The 15943-nt window shown below is 35.3% G+C and overlaps 1 protein-coding gene across 1 annotated transcript; it reads left to right on the top strand.

Annotated features, from left to right (window-relative positions):
* The first annotated feature begins 1025 nt into the window (after window positions 1-1025).
* Window positions 1026-14317, top strand: guf1 (GTP binding elongation factor GUF1). Its single transcript, XM_073820746.1, has 17 exons — window positions 1026-1412; window positions 1546-1657; window positions 1752-1900; window positions 1987-2067; window positions 2495-2572; window positions 3483-3566; window positions 3654-3718; window positions 4821-5024; window positions 7068-7207; window positions 7302-7425; window positions 7558-7690; window positions 9978-10121; window positions 10833-10966; window positions 11787-11888; window positions 12927-13046; window positions 13571-13607; window positions 13692-14317. The coding sequence occupies exons 1-17, from the start codon at window positions 1218-1220 to the stop codon at window positions 13818-13820; spliced, it is 2031 nt and encodes a 676-aa protein (XP_073676847.1). The 5' UTR covers window positions 1026-1217; the 3' UTR covers window positions 13821-14317.
* The last annotated feature ends 1626 nt before the right edge of the window (window positions 14318-15943 follow it).

Below are 15943 nucleotides of genomic sequence, written 5' to 3'. Positions count from 1 at the left end.
TGTAAAATCAGGACAAATCTTTCTTAAAGCAGTTTTGATTAAACGTTCTTAAAACTTTGTTAATATTTGACATATGTTCTTATTTACCTTATTCTTCAGTGCATAAGTAGTAAGCCTATGAGTTAGACTTCCGGTTCATAGGGAAATAATGAAAAGAAGAATAAATGTGCAGTAAACGGTTTGCACTATAGTGTGTTTATTATTAAATTAAGATAATACATTAAAATAACATGGTAAAACACACCAAAGTGTAATATCAAGCAGAAAAACAAGTTAATTTATACAGCTACAAAAAGCTGGACACAGATGAGACCGGAAGCCAGACCCATAAAAAAAATTACAAATTGCTGCGTCCACTCTCATGGGAATAATAAGGTGGATAACGTGGAGAGAAAGCATTCTGAAATCAACATTCTCGGAAGTATATGATGTTACTTGTACTTAATGAACGTTCAAATAACATACTTTAGCTAACAATAAAATTAGTAGAACCTTTAGACACCTTTAAATAACGTTATAATCATGTATGGAAAATTTACATTTTAACGTTCTTAGAACAATAAAAATAAACATTCAAATACGTTTTATATTGGGTGAAAGTAAAGTTAACCTTCATACCATGTTGTAAGAAACATTTCTCTATAACGTTAAATAACTTTAAATAACGTTATAATAACGACAAGAAAATTGGACGTGTCCACATTTTAAAACGACGTTCCCACGATGTTTGTATAACCAAAATTTGTTCCATGTTGTAAGCACATTTATTTGTAGGAAGGACAGACTGGACGTCCATGTTTACCTGAGGGGGGATCTCACTGCATACAGCCACTAAGTCACTGCCACATCATTTGATGAAAAGACATAAACTAAAGCCGAACTTGAAGCAAAAACATTAAAGTTCCTGCAACATTTGAGCGCAGATATTTTACTGTAGATGCCATGTTAGTTCTGAACTACATTTCCCATAATTCCACGTTCTTGCTCTGACAACGCTTGATGACGTTTTTGCCAACATGGCGGCTTACAGTAGCTGTCACACTGGAGTAAACAGCCTAGTAGAGACCTGACTGTTTCTAAAATCTCAGTATATGCTTTTAAATGAGGATTTTAATTCTCAGATGTTTTTTTCAATGCGAAGATATGTTCGATATATGCAGTGTGAAGCCACACTATTGAACTTTATTCAGGAATAACATGTTAGTGAGCTGGTAAAGATGATGTCTCTGTTCAGATCCCACGGGCTGTTTCTGCCCTTTATTAAACGCTTTCCTGATATTAAAATATGCCGCGTTAAACGCAAATCTCAGGGCTGCATGACCACATGCACAGTGATCAGACACAAATGGATGAAAAGCTCTTGCTGGAGTATCAGGCCTGTCAGAGAATTTAGCTCTAATGCATCTGAGAAGGTAAATTGTGTTGCTTTGACTTGTTTTGCTGTATTTTGGTGGTTCTTTGACTTTTATAGATAGTAATGGTCTTATAACAATCGATGTGCTTTGTTCCAGTTGGATACTGAATCTGAGTTCTTTGCTTTTTCAGGAGAGTCTGGACATGTCAAAGTTCCCAGTGGAGAGAATTCGGAATTTCAGCATTATTGCTCATATTGATCATGGCAAGAGCACTTTAGCTGACAGACTTCTGGAGATCACAGGTGATACTGGATTTTCCTTCCTGTGAATTATGTGAGTTTTGAAAACATTGCTGTTTATAAAATCTCTATTTCTTTGGGTTTGTTGCATGAGCAGGTGCCATTGCAAAGACAGCGAGTAACAAGCAGGTGCTGGATAAACTGCAGGTGGAGAGAGAAAGAGGAATCACTGTTAAAGCTCAGACTGCCTCTCTGTTTTACCAGCATGACGGACAGACATATCTGCTCAATCTTATTGACACCCCTGTGAGGACAATGATCTTTCATCACTGTTAATGAACTAATTTATATTATTTACTACAGTTTGAGTGATTGCAGTATTTTATTTTTAGGGCCATGTTGACTTCAGCTATGAAGTTTCACGGTCCATATCTGCTTGCCAAGGAGTTCTGCTCATTGTAGATGCAAATCAGGTAAAATACTTAATAAATGACACTTTCTTCTTTTTAAATTTTTTGTGTTGTTTATTACAGTATATATTAAAATTTAAAAAGAAATGTAAATATATTTTAAGTTGTCATTTTATTAAGTTTGTTGTAGTCATTTTGTTATGTGTTTTGTCATATTATTATTTTTTGGGAATGTTTGAAACTATTTCTATTATTTGTATATCAGTTTTAGTAATTTTCATGCTCTCTTAGCTTCAACTTAAGCTTTTTTATTTCAGTTTCAGTCTTCAGTTCCTAAGTCTATAGTTTAAATTAGCTTATTTTCATAATTTATAATGTATTTACTTAAATATATTGGCATGAATACTCTATAATTACTAAAACAATCAGCCTTTTTAAATACCTTAAAAGTGAAATATTCTATTGTATGTTTTGTTTCTCTGATTTAAAGGGAATTCAAGCGCAAACAGTTGCCAATTTCTACCTGGCGTTTGAGGCTCAACTGACAATCATTCCTGTGATAAACAAGGTAGAAATTACAGAGGCAATGTCTCATATCTCCTTTAAATGCCGTCAACATTTTATAAATGCAAGTTACAAACACAATATTTCATCTGGTGATATTTCATATGTTGTAGAACTTATTTTGATACACTAGCAGTCAAAAGTTTTTGAACAGTAAGAGTTTTAAAGTTTTGTTTTGCTCACCAAGCATGCATTTATTTGATCCAAAGTACATTTAAAAATATTTTTACTATTTAAAATAATGATTGTTTTCTGTTTGAATGTTTTAAAATCTTCAGTGTCACATGATCCTTCAGAAATCATTCTGGTTTGCAGCTCAAACAAACAAACAGCTGAGTAGATTTTTTTCAGGTTGATTTGATTAATAGAAATTTCAGAAAAATAGCATTTATCTGAAATAGAAATCTTTTGTAGCATCATAAATGTCTTTTTCATCACTTCTGATCAGTTTAAAGCATCCTTGCTAAATAAAAGTATTAATTTCTATAATTTATTTCCCAAAAATACTGACTCCAGGCTTTTAAGTGGTATAGTGTATAAAGTTACAGAAACTTTTTTTTTAATTTCAGATAAATGCAGATCTTTGGATCTTTTTATTAATGATATTAAATTGATAATAATAATAATAAATGTTTCTTGAACAGTAAATCAGCATTAGAATGATTTCTGATGGATCATGTGACACTAAAGACTGGAGTAGTGATGCAAAAATGTTTTGCTTTAATCACACATTTTTAAATATTTTAAAATAGAAAGCAGTTATTTTAAAAAGTATAAATATTTCACAATATCACTGCTTTTGCTGTATTTTTCAACAATTAAATGCAGGCTTGGTGAGCAGAAGAGAATTCTTTTAAAAAACGTGGTCCAACACTGCCATTGTTTTTTTTTTTTTTTTTTTTTTTTATTCTCAGATTGATTTAAAAAATGCTGATCCAGACCGTGTGGAAAAACAGATTGAAAAAGTCTTTGATATTCCAAAGGAAGAGTGCATCAGGGTGAGCTCTATTTAAACATCACTTAAAATAACCAGTCATGTTTTGTATTTATACAAATGTTATGCCATTTATTATTATTTTCTGTAGATCTCTGCGAAACTGGGCACAAACGTGCACCAGGTTCTCCAAGAGGTTGTGAAACGGATTCCCCCGTGAGTATCATAAGCTGATTCACTTTTCTCCACAAGAGGTCACTGTGAGAGTGTAAGAGCAGCACATACTATGTGGGTGTGATTTATTGATTGCATTTGTATTCATAAGATTCTATCAGAGAAAAGGAGCATAATGACCCCCGGAGCACAGATTACATCTTTCTAAACAGGATTATGAAGAGGGAGAGGCTGTAGACAGTGAATACGTTAGAGTTCACACAATAGAAAATATTTTGAATCAGTTGATGTGTGATGTCAAGAAGAACGGAAGGTTCTATGAGACAGATGTTATCAGAGCAAGAACAGAATTAGTTACAGACAGCAGGCTTCGGCATCTTACGAAACTTCTCAAGAATTTATTACAAAGGCCATACATATATTTAAAGAAATGGAGCCTGTTTCTGTAATACAGAGAGCTTGTAAACTGCAAAATATAAAATTGCATTGTAAAAATTATTTGCAAAACAGTGAAGCAGATACATTTCCTCCCAAAGTTTTGGGTCAGTACATTTTTTGAAAGAAGTAATATTGTGAATATTATTACAACTGAAAATAACTATTTTCTATGTGATTATATTGTAACATGTAATGTATTCCTGTGATGCAAAGCTGAATTTTCAGCATCATTACTGCAGTATTTAGTCACATGATCCTTCAGAAATCATTCTAATATGCTGATTTGCTGCTCAAAAAACATTTCTTGTTATTATTATTATTATTAATGATGCAAGCGTTTGTGCTGCTGTGCTGTTAAAATGACTTTTCATTACACAAATTCACACATGTATATTTCATATGAAACTGAGGATGATCATGAGGATGAAAATGAATCAGGAAGTTTCATTTTAGTAAAACAGCATCATCATGTGTCATCATGTGCTTTCCCAAAACCTGTTTGGCTACATTTTCCGTCATTTCACATTTCTTTCATAACATCCTTATTATAACGTCTGTCTTCCTTTTAAGCTCATTGTTGGAGTTGCACCTGAGGGACAGTTTTTACATCTCTAAATAAAGCATTTTGTTCTTTAAAAAGTCCCACAGGAAGTTTGTCTTCATACATTTCTGTACATGTAATTAATCGGTTTCCTCTCTGTTTCAGACCGACAGCGAGAGAGGACGATCCGTTTAAAGCCCTTGTTTTTGACTCCACCTTCGATCATTACAGAGGAGTAGTGGCGAACATCGCTCTGTTTGGTGGACGCGTGTCCAAAGGAGACAAGATTGTCTCTGCCCACCTGGGAAAGTCATATGAGGTCAATGAGCTGGGCCTCCTAAGACCCGATGAACATCCAACAGAAACATTGTGAGAATCTTACATACACTGACTGCACTAACAGACCTCACAAGAAAACAAAAAAACAGATAAATAAATCAGTCCTAAACCGTTTTTCTATGAAGATACCAGTTTCAAATGCACGATGCAGAACAAAATGAAGCCATCTTAAAGGGATAGTTTCCATCATGAATTACTCACCCTTGTGTCAATCGAAACCGGTAAGACCTTCTTTTATCCTCAGAACACAAATTAGGATGTTTTTGATGAAATCTGAGAGCTTTCTGACCCTGCATAGACAGCAGCACAACTGACATTTTCAAGTCCTAGAAAAGTATTAAGAACATTTTTAAAATAGTCCATGTGACTATCAGTGGACTATCAGTAATGTTATGAAGCTACGAGAATACTTTTTGTGAGTTTATTCAACAGGTTCTTCTCTTCTGTGTAAGGTTGCGACGCGTTTCTTTTTTAAAAGTAACCGTTCAGTAACTTAGAACGTTTTAGTTCCGTTTCTGCAGTCTTATGTAGAATTGTTTACATTTAATAAAATACAATTTTATAACTATTTAATGGTTATTTTGGTTGGATACAATTCATTTAAGAAAACTGCTCCAATTCTAAAACTCTGAAATTGCACTGAAATTTATGATTCACAGGCACACTGATTAGTGCTGTTTTCAAAAAATTGCAGACCCCTGACTTAAAACCCAGGCCTTATGAAATAACCAAGCAAATGAAGTGAAATGTTTACACACACCTTGCGGAATCTGCAAAATTGTAATTATTTTACCAAAATAAGAGGGATTATAAAGAATTGTTATTTAGTACCAATACTGAATACGATATTTTTACATAAAAGAAATCTACATATAGTCCACAAGAGAAAATAATGATGAAAATGACCCTGTTCAAAAGTTTGCATACACTTGATTCTTAATACTGTGTTGTTACCTGAATGATCCACAGTTGTGTTTTTTTTAGTGATTGATCATCAGTCTCTTGTTTGTCCTGAACAGTTCAACTGCCTGTGGTTCTTCAGAAAAGTCCTTCAGGTCCCAGAAATTCTTTGGTTTTTCAGTATTTTTGTGTATGTGAACCCTTTCTAACAATGACTGCATGATTTTGAGATCCATCTTTTCACACTGAGGACAACTGAGCGACTCATATGCTCATAACTATTACAGTAGATTCAAACACTTAATGATGCTTCAGAAGGAAAAACAATGCATTAAGAGCCGGGGGTGAAAACTTTTTGAATTTAAAGAGATCAGGGTAAATTTAACTTATTTTGTCTTCTGGAAAACATGTAAATATCTTCTGTTGCTTCTGAAAGGCAGTACTAAATGGAAAAAAAAAAACATATTTAGGCAAAATAAGAAAAAATGTACACAATTTCATTCTGTTCAAAAGTTTACACCCCCACTCTTAATGCATCATGTTTCCTTCTAAAGCATCAATAAGGATTTGGACCTTCTGTAATAATTGCATATGAGTTGTCCTCAGTGTGAAAAGATGGATCTCAAAATCAAACAGTCATTGTTGGAAACGGTTCAAAAATTCTAAAAAAAAAAAATAAAAAAAAATTGTGAGACCTAAAGGATTTTTCTGAAGAACAGCAGGCAGTTTAACTGTTCAGGACAATCAAGAGAGTCATGAACAACTATCACTAAAAAAAAATACAACTGTGGATCATTCAGGTAACAACAGAGTATTAAGAATCAAGTGTATGTGAACTTTTGAACAGGGTAATTTTTATAAATTCAACTATTATTTTCTCATGTGAACTATATGCAAATGTCAGTTATGTGAAATATACAGGTCGGTACAAAATAAAAAATAACATTTTATATGATCCCTGTTATTTGGGTAAAATAGTTAACATTTTGCAGAAACTTTTGACCTCAACTGTATTTAATGACTGGAGTGCTTATTTCTTGGTAGAAACAATTGTCTAAACTCAACAGTTGACTAAACCTTTGAACCACCATATAAACCCCAAAAGCATTTTTCAGGTTTCAGACTGTTTTTGATGGTTGCATTAACTTAACCTTTGACCTTTTTTGCCTTTAGGTATGCAGGGCAGGTGGGTTACATAATCGCAGGTATGAAGGAAGTGAAGGAGGCTCAGATTGGAGACACACTTTACCTCCAAAAACAACCTGTGGAGCCGCTGCCGGGGTTCAAACCAGCTAAAGCCATGGTCTTTGCAGGTGTGTTTCTAAAACCATCCTGATGTTTATGCTGGATTGTATATAAGTGTTAGTCTTACAGTGTTGTAAATCTGGAACTGTGTGACCATTTCAGGCATGTATCCTATGGACCAGTCAGAATACACAGCCCTGCGCAGCGCTGTGGAGAAACTAACGCTGAACGACTCCAGTGTGACGGTTCAAAGGGACAGCAGTTTAGCTCTGGGAGCTGGATGGAGGTACACACACACATACACAGTCAAATTAGTGAGATTTTAAACCATTGTTTTAAGTTCATTACTCAGTCGAGCAAGTATTGTTTGACTTTTTAAATATTTAAAGAGGTGAATTTCTCTCTGTCGCTCTCTCAGGCTGGGATTTCTGGGTTTGCTGCATATGGAGGTGTTTAACCAGCGTTTAGAGCAGGAGTATAATGCATCTGTCATAGTAACAGCTCCGACTGTACCATACAAGGCTGTGCTAGCATCTGCGAAACTCATAAAGGTGAGACCGAATGGCGCAATGTGCTAAAAACCACACAGAACACCTTAGCAACTACCGTTGAGGTCAAAACTTTACATACACCTTGCAGAATCTGCAAAATGTTTACTATTTTACCAAAATAAGAGGGACCATACAAAATGCATGATATTTTTTTTTTAGTACTGACCTGAATAAGATATTTCACTTGAAAGATGTTTACATATAGTCCACAAGAGAAAATAATAGTTGAATGTGAAAGTTTACATACACTTGATTCTTAATAGTCCCTTGTTGGTCCTGAACAGTTAAACTCCCCACTGTTCTTCAGAAAAATCCTTCAGGTCCCACAAATACTTTGGTTTTTCAGCATTTTTGTTTATTGAACCCTTTCCAATAATGACTGTATGATTGTATGATTTCCAACAATGACTGTATGAAACATGTACGTATATTCTGTACCTTCTGAAGGGCAGTACTAAATGAAAAAAAAAAAAATATATATATATATATATATATATATATATATATATATAATATTTAGGCAAAACAAGATGTGCACATCTTCATTCTGTTCAAAAGTTTACGCCCCTGGCTCTTAATGAAGACGGGTCAGTTTAACTGTTCAGGACAAGCAAGGGATTCATGAACAGTGTTGGGGTTAGTTACTCAAAAAAGTAATATATTACATATTACATATTACTCTCAAAAATAGTAATGCCTTACTTTACTTTATTACTCCCTGGAGAAAGTAACTAGTTATATTACTAGTTATATTACTAGTTACATTTTTTTTTCTTACACAAAAAAATGTTATTCTGAACAAAAAAGCATGACCTATACTGCGTGCATCCAGTGCATACGCGATCTCATAAAGCTCTTATAACAATGGATATTGTGCACAATTAATCTTTCATAAAGGTCTACGTGTGTTGTGATTCGTAAGCACGCAATATTCAGCACTGTTCAAAACTTTTGAGCAGTGAGTGAATTCTATCTTAAACACCATTGATTGGCGATGCGTTCCAAAAATCAGCAGATGGCTACATTGCTCATGTTGCAAAACAAGTTTAAATCGAAACTGCCTATTCTTGCTCTTTCTAATCATATATGTTGTTCTTGCTGTTTTTGTGCAATAGATGAATAACATTATTATTATTTTTTTAGATATTTTATGTTTAGATATTTCTATATTGCGGGAGTCCCGCGAATCATTTTATTTTCCCGCATCCCGCACACACACACACACACACACACACACACACACACACACGAGTCTCTACCCGCCCGCACCAGCACACACACTTGTCCATCAAGTTCTGTCCCGCGCCGCACTCTGTTGCGTTGGGTCCCGCGGGTTTGCAGGTCTCTATTTGCAAGTGCCGCTCTGCTGCTGGCTGCCGGGTGTCGACCAATCGGTGATGGTAATTTAATGATACCTCGTGCCAAACCCAGACCAATCACTGTTCAATTCACGCCCCCCTCCCCTTCCCTTCTGTTCTCTGTGTTGTCGTGTGCCTTGAGTGTGATGAAGGTGCTACTGGCAAATGTAACGCAAGTAACTAGCTCGGGAAAACTGTAATAATATTACAATTTTCAGACGAGTAATGCCTTACACTACTAGTTACTGAAAAAAGTAATATTATTACAGTAACGCGTTACAAAGTAACGCGTTACACCCAACACTGTTCATGAACAACTATCACTAAACAAAGAGCTGTGGATCATTCAGGTAACAACATGGTATTAAGAAGCAAGTGTATGTAAACTTTTGAACGGGGTCATTTTTATAAATGTAACTATTATTTTCTCCCGTGGACTATATGTAAATGTCTTTTATGTGAAAAATCTTATACAGGTCTAAATATTAAATAAAGAATAACATGCATTTTTTTTAATCCCCCTTATTTTGGTAAAATAATTAATATTTTGCAGATTCTGCAAGGTGTATGTAAACTTTTGACCTTAACTGTGTATAGAAACATCCTATATATCTAAAATCTACTCAGAACACTTCTTAGGAACTGGATAGAAACATGCTAAAGACTAGATAGAATACCTTAGCAATTGCATAGGAATATAATACCTAAGCAGCAATAAAGTAACACCTTGGCTGTGTTGGGCGAGTTTTGCCCATGCAACTCCTTTGTCTTCAGAAAATGTTAAAGTCTCGTTAACTCAGATGGTATGCAGAGATTTATTTGAATGAACAGCAGTTAGTGATGAGCTTCTCTCATGGATATAGTACACAAAGAATGATGGACATTCAGGTTTGAGGAACAGATTCCTCAGTTGAGTCTTTGTTTTGTAGGAACATGGTGAAGAAGTGATCACCATCATCAACCCTGTTCAGTTCCCTGATAAGTCACAGGTTGTGGAGTATCTGGAACCCATGGTGATGGGAACCATCATCGCTCCGGACGACTTTACTGGGAAGATCATGACCCTGTGTCAGGTGAGAGAGGAACAATCTTGGTCTCTCCTAATTCAAAGAAAAAGACCAAAATGACCTAGGGCCAGTTTTACTAACAGCTTGCACCAGCGCAAACCATCTTTTGGCATTAATATAGTACTGTCAGGATTTATTAAATACAATTTGAATTTATGGGTGGAGGGTATTAAAATCAATGATGCAACACGATTTACTAACGTTAGTGCTTGTCTAATTACTGGTATTTGCGCCATTATTTAACACCCAACAAAGCAACTATTTTGCACTTGAAATGGCTTCAATGGCTGAAATAGTGGAAGGGAGAGGATTTTTTCCAACAACTAGGAGGAGTCACGCAATACCAGGTCTATCAAAACCTCTTGCAACCCTTCATTTTTTGGCCTCCGGTTCTTTTCAACGTACTGTGGCTTTTTAATTCTTTATTCTTTATTTGCGACTATGCTAATTAGTGCTGCACTTGGTATATTGCGTTGGTCAATATGTAAATGAGATGGTGCATCTGTTCTTTAATTTGCGCATTGCCAGTAAATCACCCGCAGAAATTTCCACGCCCATCAGTGCTTTTTTTTAATGGCGCTCTCATGCTAATTTGCCCAGTTTTGTAAATCTGGCCCCTAATCCTCTATATGTAATTTGCCTCCAAATTTCTGTGAAAGCATATTTTGAGTCTTGCGTGTGTAGTGACCCACAATGCAATTCTCTGCCTTGTTGAAGAACCGCAGGGCCATTCAGAAGAACATGTTTTACATCGATGAGCATCGGGTGATGATGAAGTATATCTTCCCTCTAAATGAAATCGTGGTGGACTTTTATGACCAGCTCAAATCCATGTCATCAGGATACGCCAGGTGAGCTCATTGTGAAAGAATTAATTAGTGCAAGGAAAAGTTAACTTTCAGAATAAAAATTTCCTGATAGTTTACTAACCCCCAAGTCATCCAAGATGTTTGTGTCCTTCTGTCTTCATTTGCAAAGAAATTAAGGTTTTTGAGAAAAACATTCCAGGATTTTTCTCCATATAGTGGACTTCAGTGGGAGCCAACAGTTTGAAGGTCCAAATTGCAGTTATGCATTTCATATTCATGTTAGAAAGGTCACGATCATTCAACATCATTGTTTTGTTTTAAAGGGCACTTGCACGCTCGCTTTGTAAACCCTGGGTCAGTACTTCCGCCTACGCCACACGTGACTTTTACAGCTTGATTATGTAATGCATGAAGTCTGGTGCAAGACTAGCATTTGTGCTTAAATGTATATACATTTTTTATTGTATTAAAACGGCGATTTGGACCTTCAACCTGTTGATCCCCATTGAAGTCCACTATGTGGAGAAATATTTTTCCTCAAAAACCTCTATTTCTTTTCGACTGAAGAAAGAATGACATGAACATCTAGGATGTCATCACATACATTTTTATTCTGGAAGTAAACTTTAATAATATTTTATATAGCACATTTCAGAAAGGTTGATTTACAACTACATAATCCAAGTAGAATAAACAATACAGAGGCAAAACAAAACAGACAAATGTGACAGTGTTTGGAAACATTAGAAACAAATGGTCAAAGTGTGAGTGTGTGGTTTCAGTTTTGCTTTGAATATCTGGATAGATATGTCTGGATGAGCTGGATGTCACTTTTGTAAATCAGTTTTCCTGTTTCCTGTAGTTTTGATTATGAGGATGCTGGTTATGAGGCTGCTGATCTGATTAAGATGGACTTCCTCCTCAACGGGCGGCCAGTGGAGGAACTTGCCACTATTGTTCATAAGCAAGTCTTGATCATTCATGATACAATTGCAGTTTTATTAATATTTCTAAGTTATTTGATTGTTTAAAGGTAATTAACCCTTAAAAGTATTTTTGTTTCACCAATCATTATTACATATTTGGGTCTTTAAAAACCCAGACCTATATATCCAACACGGATGGATCTCTAACTTCTGCAATAGGGAAAAACTCTCTTGATCATTTAAGAACAATTACAGAAGAATAAAATAAAGCATATTTCGTTAACCTTTTGAAACTTTAAGCAAAATTTAAGCAGATGATTTTACCATCGCTGTCATTCAACATCTGGCTCATATTTGCGATCTCAACCATATGCTCAAAACTATTGTTTTCAATCACTTCAAAGTCAGTATTTTGATCACTGGCAGCTTATTTACCACATCCACCATCAAATAACAGTGACATTTATATTTTATTGCTTATAGCAGTTGCTCTGCAGTAAAGCCAATTAGACCAGTTCAGTGTTTGCTGATGATATTCTTTAATTTTATGCTTGCGATAATTATAAGTGAAACATCACGTCATTATTGTCCATCAAACAGTGCCACCTCGAGGAATAAAAGTGAACTGCACATATTGAGTAATCAGATATTTGCATATTTTTGCGCTCTAAAAATATACTTACACTATTATACACCTCAAGTCTCTAGTGACCCTATACACTTTTTTACAGATATTCTTTTATTTTTTATTTTTCTTGTTATATTGTTTATAATGAATAGATTGTGAAATACTAAGAAAGTTGATGTCAAACTTAAAAAAAAAAACGGTAGGGTAGTGAATGACGTCCTGGTTTGCTAAAGAACCGAGGTATGCATTTAAAATACCTTTTTAAACCCATGAATATGGCTATAAATATCAACAGCTGTTTTTAGTTTTTTTTTTTTTTTTCTGAAAAACAGCTGCCATTTTGTGTTTGATTTGAGCTGGAAATTGGCAACATCTCTGTCATCCTACATGTTTGTGATGTGATTGATAATAAGAAATGACACAAGTTTTGATTTATCCTTGTGTTCAGAGACAAGGCGTACAGTGCGGGTAAAGCCATATGTGAGAGACTGAAGGATTCCATTCCCAGACAGATGTTTGAGATCGCAGTGCAAGCAGCCATCGGCAGCAGGGTCATCGCCAGAGAAACGTAAGCGTGGATGTGTATATGGAGTTTGTTTCTTCATCAGAACAGATTTGGAGAAACTGAGCTTTACATCACTTGCTCACCAATGGATGCTCTGGGTGCCATCAGAATGAGAGTCCAAACAGCTGATAAAAACATCACAATAATCCACATGTAATCCACAAGACTCCAGTCCATCAATTAACATATTGTCCATAATCCATAATAGTGCTTTTTCAAGTAAAAAACATGTTTTGTTTGAATCCGGAGAGAAATATACACAATATACAAGCACCATTTACAAGGAAAACCAGTCCAAAACTGTGGATTTTGATGTGAAAGGACAATAGCCGATGGACGTTTTCACTGGAGGAGGTGTTATTTTAGATTATGGACTATCATTCTGATGGCACCCATTCACTGCAAGAGATGTAATGCTAAATTTCCCCAAATCTGTTCTGAGGAAAAAACATAATGGATGGCCTGAATTTCTATTTGTGGGTGAACTACTCCTTCAAAATTCTTTAATCTTTGTTTCCCTTTTTTAGGATAAAGGCATATCGAAAGAATGTTCTAGCAAAATGTGTAAGTACCTCTTCTCATACTGAAACATTTTTCTTCTACTTTTTTGATTGGCTGCTGATTCTTGGTCATATCTGTCTTTCCTAGTATGGCGGTGACATTACACGAAAAATGAAGCTGCTAAAGAAGCAGGCTGAGGGAAAGAAGAAAATGCGGCGCATTGGAAACATCGAAGTCCCAAAAGACGCTTTCATCAACGTTCTTAAACGAAAGTAGTTCCCTCAGGAACGTAATCACAACAGACATCACAGCCTGGGGTTGATTTGTGAATATGAACATGCCAATGTACAGTATGATGATTGATATAGAAATGCTATTAAAGTTCATATAACTAAGTGATGTTGTTCTGGGAACCTAAAGCAGGTTTGACGAATGAATCTTCATCGTGCTCAAAAAACATGGCAGTTCTAGCAGGAGCGGAGTCAGAGACTGCAAGCTAAGGGTTTTCATCGGAAACGTTTAGACTGAGTGGATGCAGAAGTATTTGGCAGAGCTGTTTTCCCTTGAACATTTCATTTCCATCAAGCTGCAGAGGGAGTTGCAGTGGTTGTGGATGTAAGGCTGAAAACAGGCCAGGACATTTTCTGAGTGTTTGAGCTTTTGCAACTCTAAGCAGAAATCGGATGAAACTGATAAGACTTGACGATATTACAATAAATATCATGGTTTGCTAACTCATTTATATCGTAGTATGTAAATAAATCTGCACAGCGCAGGACTAGTTATTTACATGTTAATTGATTGAAGAAACATCTGTGAATGTGAATATCTAAATCAAGCCATGCTTGATATTTAAAAGATATTCATACTGTTCTTGTCTGAATAATTGGCTTCCAGTCTCATCCACTTTTAGTTATTTTTAGCTGTACAAAACAGCTTGTTTTGCTATTTGATATTACAAACTATTGTGTCTTACTATATTATTTTAATGTATTATCTTAATTATGAACACAGGGGGATGTAGTGCAAACCGTTTTACCGTTTACTGCACTTTGTTATTGTTCTCGCTATTTCCCTGCAGCGGCTAATAATCCGGAAGTCTTGCACATTCACAGAAAACTGCTTACTTAATAATATACAAACACCATTAAAAGACAGGACGTTGCATCATATACCAATTCACCAAGGACCCACTGAAGCTTCAGGCAGGTTTGTAAATCTCAATCAAATTTGGAAAAAAATAACCTTTTTAACCTGGTATGTAGTTACCACATTTGGATATCATGTGGTGTGACCTCAAAAAACAATGAATATTAATGTATTTCTGCAAGTATTTATTTTTTATTTTACATTTCATAGTGACCGTTTGTGGGAAGCTAGCCTGTTTTGTTTCGGTGGCCAATTCTAAGCTTGTAAATTTGGACTGAATTAGAAAATATCATGTGGTGCAGCCACAACAGAGTGTTTTCCAACATAGATATGTCCCAGATTGGCTGTTTTTGTGCTTTTATATTCAAATAATGGTTTACATAAGATATTTGAGTTTAGTATCATTTGGAATAGATTTGTATGCAATTTGAGTCATTTCAGGTGGTTTATGTTTAAACTTTTTACAATATAAAAAAAAATGCAAAAACAAATAGAGCATGTAATTTTAGTTTGGTAATTATGCATTTATTAGTAATGTATTATTTATTTATTTATTAATAACTATTTTAATATATTTTACCAGATTACACTGCCAAGCAAAGTAAAATAAACGCTCGCCATAGGCAGCATGTCAATTCTGACCCTGCAGTCAAGCACAAACTCCAGATGTCATTTTCTACTATAAGATGTTCATGCTGTCATCTCAGAACCAACAAAATGGTCATTTTTTAAGAAATTCAAACAACAGATACTGTTTTGTGGCTCTTTAATGTGTCCTGACAGTTCGCTGTAGCGCCTCAGTCCAAGTGGCACATGAACCGATCATCTCTTCATCTTTTCTAGTTATAGCATGAAATAAACAAGAATCAACTTCAGAAGGTTTCTTGTTTTAACCATGAAAAGACGTCAATACACCATTTTTCAAGTTCATGTCCACCAACGTTAATCTACTCTCCTGTCCTGTCATAATGTGGATTCAGCGTTATGATTGGTCAGATCGCCTGTTGATCAAACTCCTGGCGAAGGGTCAATTGAGCAGCCAAGATTGGGCAAAGTAGAAATGATTGGGGCTAAAGAAATGCCTGCAGTTAAAGGGATAGTTCACCCAAAAATGAAAATTTGATGTTTATCTGCACACCCCCTGGGCATCCAAGATGTAGGTGACTTTGTTTCTTCAGTAGAACACAAACAAAGATTTTTAACTCAAACCGTTGCCGTCTTTCAGTCATATAATGGCAGTGAATAGGCAC

Source organism: Garra rufa, chromosome 16, assembly GCF_049309525.1.
Source record: "Garra rufa chromosome 16, GarRuf1.0, whole genome shotgun sequence".
Taxonomy (NCBI): Eukaryota; Metazoa; Chordata; class Actinopteri; order Cypriniformes; family Cyprinidae; genus Garra; species Garra rufa.
This window is presented reverse-complemented; position numbering and strand designations above follow the sequence as displayed.

What these genes read in the sequence shown, in the direction of transcription:
- guf1 (XM_073820746.1), top strand. Translation starts at nt 1,218, where the DNA reads ATGATGTCTCTGTTCAGATCCCACGGGCTGTTTCTGCCCTTTATTAAA. An exon ending in GCTCTAATGCATCTGAGAAG is followed by an intron (nt 1,413 to 1,545) that starts GTAAATTGTGTT and finishes TTGCTTTTTCAG; the next exon opens with GAGAGTCTGGACATGTCAAA. An exon ending in CAGACTTCTGGAGATCACAG is followed by an intron (nt 1,658 to 1,751) that starts GTGATACTGGAT and finishes TTGCATGAGCAG; the next exon opens with GTGCCATTGCAAAGACAGCG.